This window comes from Brienomyrus brachyistius, chromosome 23, assembly GCF_023856365.1.
Source record: "Brienomyrus brachyistius isolate T26 chromosome 23, BBRACH_0.4, whole genome shotgun sequence".
Classification (NCBI taxonomy): domain Eukaryota; kingdom Metazoa; phylum Chordata; class Actinopteri; order Osteoglossiformes; family Mormyridae; genus Brienomyrus; species Brienomyrus brachyistius.
Window position 1 is genome coordinate 1981608 of NC_064555.1, and position 6706 is coordinate 1988313.

General features: G+C 50.3%; 1 protein-coding gene across 4 annotated transcripts in view; it reads right to left on the reverse strand.

Annotated features, from left to right (window-relative positions):
- The window catches only part of LOC125718593 (inactive phospholipase C-like protein 2), a 39179-nt gene extending 32473 nt beyond the window's left edge, over positions 1 to 6706 (reverse strand). For 3 of the 4 annotated variants that reach the window (XM_048992474.1, XM_048992477.1, XM_048992478.1), the window contains exons 1-2: positions 6349 to 6566; positions 5228 to 5806 (exon numbers count right to left, since the gene is read on the reverse strand). In XM_048992474.1, coding sequence (XP_048848431.1) covers positions 5228 to 5473 — 246 coding nt within the window. In that variant the 5' untranslated portion in view covers positions 5474 to 5806; positions 6349 to 6566. The other variant, XM_048992476.1, reaches the window with a different exon arrangement.

Consider the following 6706-nt stretch of genomic DNA (forward strand, 5'->3'; position numbering starts at 1 on the left):
AAGCAGCAGACAGAAATGACCTTCCACCCGGCTTGACACGAAAACCTGAAATTTGAAATTCCAAACACTTGCATAACATACGCAGCGTTAATCTGCTGGCTTCTGCCATCTGAGAGATAACAGCCAAACAGCAGTTGAGATATAAAAAAATACCACACAGGGGGCAGAACTCTGTTCATTCACACCAAGAGAAGACCCTTTGTTGACACCTGAAGCCAGAAGAGATTAATTCGACATATGGTCTTCTCTGCCCGGAGTGGGGGGGGGTCATTACCATCACTGTCCCTTTCTCAAAAATAACCCTGATCTTGCAAAATGTCCTGGCCACCCCGAAGCGGAGGGATTCAAGTGGAGATTCGAAGCTGAACACGTTGCTCCGTCTGGGGTTCAAGACGACAAAGTGGAGGCTGGGATTTGGAATCAATGCCAAAAATACATAGAAATAAAAACAGCCCCCAGTGGACTAATGTCATACGACAACCACCAGATCTAAGCTGGCAGGGGAACTGAGTAACACGGATACCGTTATGAAACATGTGTGATAATCGGAGAGGGAGCGGGGGCTCGCGATCCCCGGATGGTATCCGGAGAAACAGACCGCAGAGAATCCCGCATGCGTCCAGACAGCAGCCTCCGTGTCCCTGAAAGGTCTGCGTGTTCTGGGGGGTCATTTCGTTACAAGTAATGGGCCTAGACAATGATGATTAAGGACGATACAAAATGAGATGCAAAGGGTCTCTCCCTTGATGCCATGGCGCCACCTGGGACACAGACACCCCCCACTCCACTTTACCTGCCTCTCATCCTCATCCTCCGAAACGCTGCTCCAGAATAACTCACGGCATCAGCCAGACCACCCTCCCCCCAAAATCACCAGTAAGGTGCATACATCCAGCGGCAACCGGACCCAGCACAGCCAGGAAGAGGCACGCTGAACTTTCTGCAGAGGACGGCCACGATAACTTGACTCCCCAAGCCAGTCTATACCATAATAATCACTGTCAGCCCTCAGGTCCCCAGAATATGATTCCAATTCTCGTTTGTGATCACACATCTATAGAGCGTGGTCACAAGTTCGTAAACGGCAGGGCAGCTGGCAGAGACCACAGAAAGGGAGGGACCGGAAATGGAAGGGCTGGGGGGCTCCGCTCACAAGGGCATGAAAGCAGCACACACACAGGGGGGTAGGGACAAAAGAATTAATCATTCAGCGTTAAATAAAAAATTTAATAAATAAAAATATCAGAGAAGCAATTTTCCACAGATAAGAATAATATTTCTATAGACCAATCGTAACTTCACTCAACAAAAGTATGTTTAAAATGAAATATAAAACAGACCGAAAAGTCTTGTCAGATCTGCACAGACAGGTGAAAGAGAGGGGGGGGGCTGTGTGTGTGTGTGTGTGTGTGTGTGTGCGTGTGTGTGTGTGTGTGCGTGCGTGTGTGTGTATCATCTTTCAGCATCTGGCCAGTTGCTTCACCTGCACCCTGTCCGGGAAGGTTGCACAACTGAGCCACAAACAGTGGGCAATTAATCTGAGGCTCCGATAGCCACGCTGGTCAGGCGAGGGCCGAACGTTCGGATAAATCCGGGATTCATTACGCTCCTCTGAGGCAACAACGCTAATTGGTACACTTTCTCCAAACGATCGCCATCTCCTTTCTGCGTGTCGTCGCATGGCGAAGGGGGGGGGGGGGGGGTCAGCAACCCATCTCTCACTGGTGTTTGATCCAGGGTTCAGGCGAAGTGTGGGGGGGTGAGGGGGCATCCTGGTTGACGGCGTTACCCACAGCCACATGTGGCCCACTAATATAGCACCAGGGCACCGCCAGGCCACTTCCTTTCACCACGATCGAGACAAATCCACAGATGACGGACGGCCCTGAGAGCCGAGGCCGCATCCGAAGCGTTCCGCCATCTTATTTGCTACGTCACAATTTTCTGGGGTGCAAGCCCAGAACCACCCGGGCGCCTCTTGGCATGCGCCGGCCTGAACGGGCGTCGTATCTGTTAGAAAACATGCCTCGACGAAAGCGCTGTAGCTGCCCTAGCAGCCGCGGTTACAGACTTCACCGGAGTGGCGACACATCCGCCAAGAACCAGGAGCGAATCTGCGGAACGCGGAACACGGAACGCATCTCCTGTGTAACAATGCAAAAACAGATATACAGATCAGAAGTCATGCTTGGTGCAGAAATTAAACACATGATGTGAGAGGATAATACACGGCACCCCCCCCCCCAAACCCCACACCCCTTCCTCTGGTTTGGGGCTTGTGCAACACCCAAAACAGCTTCCTCTATTACTTGCCAGCTAGGGTTTGGCTCCATTTCTTAAGCATATACCTTCTCCCTAACAGCTGCACAATGCAACTCATACATTACTCCCATCCATCAAAAACGCAATGTTAGGACTTCATTGGTCAATTCGTTTCCTAATAACAGACACTCAGAGACACACAGGAACCAGAAGGTGTTCGTCTCCATCAGCAGAACATAACCTGACCGTGTCGACAATGCAGAGAGGGGGGGGGCAGCCCAGCCGGACAGATCCATCAGAGGTTTTAAATTAAGTACGAGCGAGGATGTGAATCCCAAGTCAATATCACACTCTATAAGGTGTCCGGCTCTTTGGCGGCACTCCAAGGTTAAACTGAACAGCTAAGGTCACATGTAATACTGCAATTTAAGCCTAAACTAAACCTGACAGAGAGGTGTGAGGGGGAAAAGAGCCCATTTTCACCACAAATCCTGCTCTATTTCAGGACAAAATCTATTCTCTAATGTCTCCTTTTTACATTCGTCTTCAGCCAGCACCAATAGTCAGTCAGACACATGCTTCCAGCGTGACAAACCAGCATTTCCGCGAGTGTGGTTTTACTGGTAAGTGCCCGATGTGTCCTGGAACCTGCACTGTGATTGTGGAGAAATTCAGTGCTTTCGGTCCCTGTCACTGCGCAGATATTCCACCCACTGCGATCTCCAGAAAAGCACACAGCCCACACTGAGGCAGCTTGAGCACCATGCAGGAAAAGCCGATCGCTCGGAAAGAAACGCAGGGCAGACACGATCGCAAGACAGACAGACAGACGTAGCAAAACCTCGAGAGATCAATAGCACCTAAACTGAAAGGCCCCCAAGCATGACTGAGGGGGCTGGGAACTCCTCAGATCTCCACTTCAGGGTCTGGTCATACTGGGAATGGCCAGGGAAGACAACCCACTTTTAACCTTGAATGAAATAATCGTAGAAAAATAACACACATTCTAGTCATTTCCAGAACCTCTGCCAAGTCAAGTCACCTGATCAAAAGTGAAAGGTCAGAGGATTTTTACCTGCCAACTTTACCCAATGTCTCCCCCATAAGTCGGTAACCACAACAGTGTTGGTTCGCCAAAGGAGGTTTGTCTGTTTTGCAGGTGTCACTAAGGTGTATCTAGGTCAACATTAACGGCGACCGGCAGCAGCTTCCATACTGCACTGCAGGCCGCAGACTGTTCGCTTCGGAATGGAAGTTCGATAGTGAAATTGAAAGAAGGAAAAAAAAAAAAAAAGATATTTCTTTGATAAAGATGTCTCGTACACAGGAGGAGCCAACGAACGTCTCACCACAGGAAAGAGAGCTAACGTGACATTTCCTGCTCTTAACGCTCACTGACAATGAAAGAATCAAATTAGAACAAAAAAAAAAACTCAAAGGACAGGTAGAACCACAAAACAGCTACTCGAGTTTTAGTTTAAAAAAAAAGAAAGACTGAGCTAGCTGTCGTAATGTTACCGTAACACAGGAAAAGCTACCAGGCCAGGAAGGATAACAATCTGCTCGGCGGGCCGAACGAAGAGCATAGCAAGTGTCATGCCATCCTAAGCTGCCATGCAGGGGGCAGACAACCTCCACCCAGCCCGCCAGACCACAGGTGGCAAAATCGAGGAGGGGGGAGCAAACTACCATCCCTTACTAACCCAAAACATACAGGCCCCTGTTAAACTGTCTTGCTGAGCACACAGAATTACTATTTGACATTTACAAACCCACAGTCCAATATGTCCTTTACATCCCTTATCAGGACTCAATTCAAAGCACTTCATCTGCCGAGACGGACGAGGTGACGTTCCACACGTTCCGAACCACTAGAACCGTTCCGACTGCCTCCTCGTTCTCAGCGCACCGATACCTTTTGCCCATAAGGAAGAGTCACCAAGAACCAAAACAGTCATTCAGATCGTCGTCTCGATCTAATCATTTTCCCCTTTAGGTTCTGCAAAAGTCATTAGTGAGAATTTTAGAAAGGTTATCTAAAGAGAATCACCCATGTGGTCTGAGACGGTTGAAGATTTGGGTCTATCTGTCACTTCCACCTTTACTGCAGATCTCACACACAGAAAAAGCTATACTTCTCATTTTCAGTTTTATATCGTTTCATAGACGCGTGGTAGTTCAGTTTACGTTTGTTCATTGCTTGCTAAGCACTTGGACGGCTGAATTAAATAACCCACGCATAGACTACCCGCTTTCACAGTTGTCACTTAGCTGCACGTGAAACGATCGCGCTTGAATGTCAATGAGTTACAGCTCAGCAAAAGTGTGTATGCCCTGCAATGGGCCGGCTTCTGGACCCAGATGTACCCCCAACCTTGGATCTTGTTGCCTGAGAGACTCCAGACCCCCCCCTCGCAACAGAGCCCAATCGTTTCATAAGAACGAAGGACATTCTCAGAAGATATCTTTACAGCTTTGAACAACGCTATCTTTTGACTAGAAACCCAGCCGAAATCCCCAACGCTCCTAAGCTCAAGCAAAAAAATATTACCAACATTATAGCATCAACATGAATTGTACTCAGTCCCTTGTTAACCACTAAACGTCACCCTCCACTTTAGAGAGATTTTTTTGCACACATGACACTTCTCAACCTCCAGAGTGCGGGTTTATTGCAATCATGCAAGCTAACATGCGTATCTGCAGCAGAACATATAAACCAGTTGTGTGGAGAGAAAAAAAAGGCTAGAAAACTGAAAGCAGAATTACAATTTAAGCTGTCATCTGACAGAAGGGATGTTTCCAAAAAAAGACGCATTTACTAGCAGGGAAAAGGCTGCGAGAGCAATAATGCAATAATGATCACAGGTGAGAGCACAAGGTGATCAGTGTAAGGGAACACGTGATCGGTGGCACAAAAGAGCAGTATGGATCATCCAAAGTGTCCTCCTTCTGTGTTCCTTACCTTAATAATACTGCTTCGCCGAGGTATTTCCGATTTGGCGTCCGGGCCCGAGGCAGAGGTATTGACCTCCCTGACTGCCGGGCTGTCGGGTCCCGGAGATCCGGGGCCAAGCGTGCTGGGCAACCCACAGTTCCCGTTCGAGACGGAGCCCTCGAGGCACGTCTCGCCGCCGGGCACGCCACCCGTCCTCACTGCAACCGGCTGCGGAGGGGGCGCCCGGACGCATTCCGCTGCGGGCTCCGCCATGGGGACCGACGCGGGAGTCGGATCTCTTCTGGGTGGACTGGAGCGGCTTTGCTGGTTCCGGAGCGGACTGGGATCAGCGCGGCGATGGGGCGGTCATGCAGCTTTAGGCGGCTGACGGCTCTCGGTGTCCGCGGTTCGCTCCCTCGCTGGCCGGCCAGGCGTGCGACGAGACAGCGGGCGTATGCGAGCCTGCGGCTACTCCCATCTGCGAGTCATCGTCTGCACGCCGTCATCGCGGCCAGCGTTCGCCTTTTGTTACAAAGTTGCCGAAAAAGTATCCGCCGTGGCTGCAAACGCTGAAGTCGCATTACAGTCCCTATATCATCCTGAACGCTGTCACAAAAAACAAAAGGGGAAACTGACCATTAAACTGATGCACCAACAAATCTGACACGGCTAGCAATAAAATCTCACCTCCACTAGTAAAAACGAGCTAGTCGGGCTACGGAGGAAGTGTCATGCCCACGGCTTTGCTAACCAATTCAGCCGTGGTTGTACTCGCCTAGCTAGTCGGAGGAGCCTCGACGGAACCCAGCACCCATGGCGAGGCAGTAAAATCCCCCCCGGTCCAGGAAAAGCCTGAGAGTCTCCACCCCGCGAAGTGTCCGCGGATCAGCAGACAACGCACTTTTCACCTGTTTTTTTTTTCGATAACTGGTTAGTACGTGTTAGTACGACCCCCTCCAAGCACGTGTCTGCTCATAAATGGGTATTAAAATATATTACATATAATACGATGCGTCAACAGGTCCAAATGCATCCGAAACTTCAGTATTTTTTTGCAAAAAAAAAGAGAGAGAAACTGAAAATGCAAGTTAAATCGACGGGAAAAAAACGTAACCGTTCAGGCATAACCAGACACCTCGACTACCCACCGCGGCTCATTCCAGTAGGCAGCTTTAGTCGCGTCTGCAGAAAGCCGGAGGTGCAGCGGCAGTGTCGCGGATTCGCGCTCGGCGTCGACACGACGAACAAAGCGAATTCAAGCGGGGCTACAGCCGCTTCCTCAAAGCAGCCCTGGTAGAGAAGAGGCGCCTAGCCGCCGCCTCACAGCCCGAGCCGCACGGCCACACACCCCGAGCCGGAGCAAACATCTCACCGTCAGTCAAGCCGCGCAGACGGCGCCCATTGGAGAAGCGCTCGCGTGCCACCGCCTTTCGGAAGGGGGCGGCTCACCAAAACCCTCCTTTTTCTCTACTTGCGATCCCCGATCGTAATAAAAAAACACCTAAG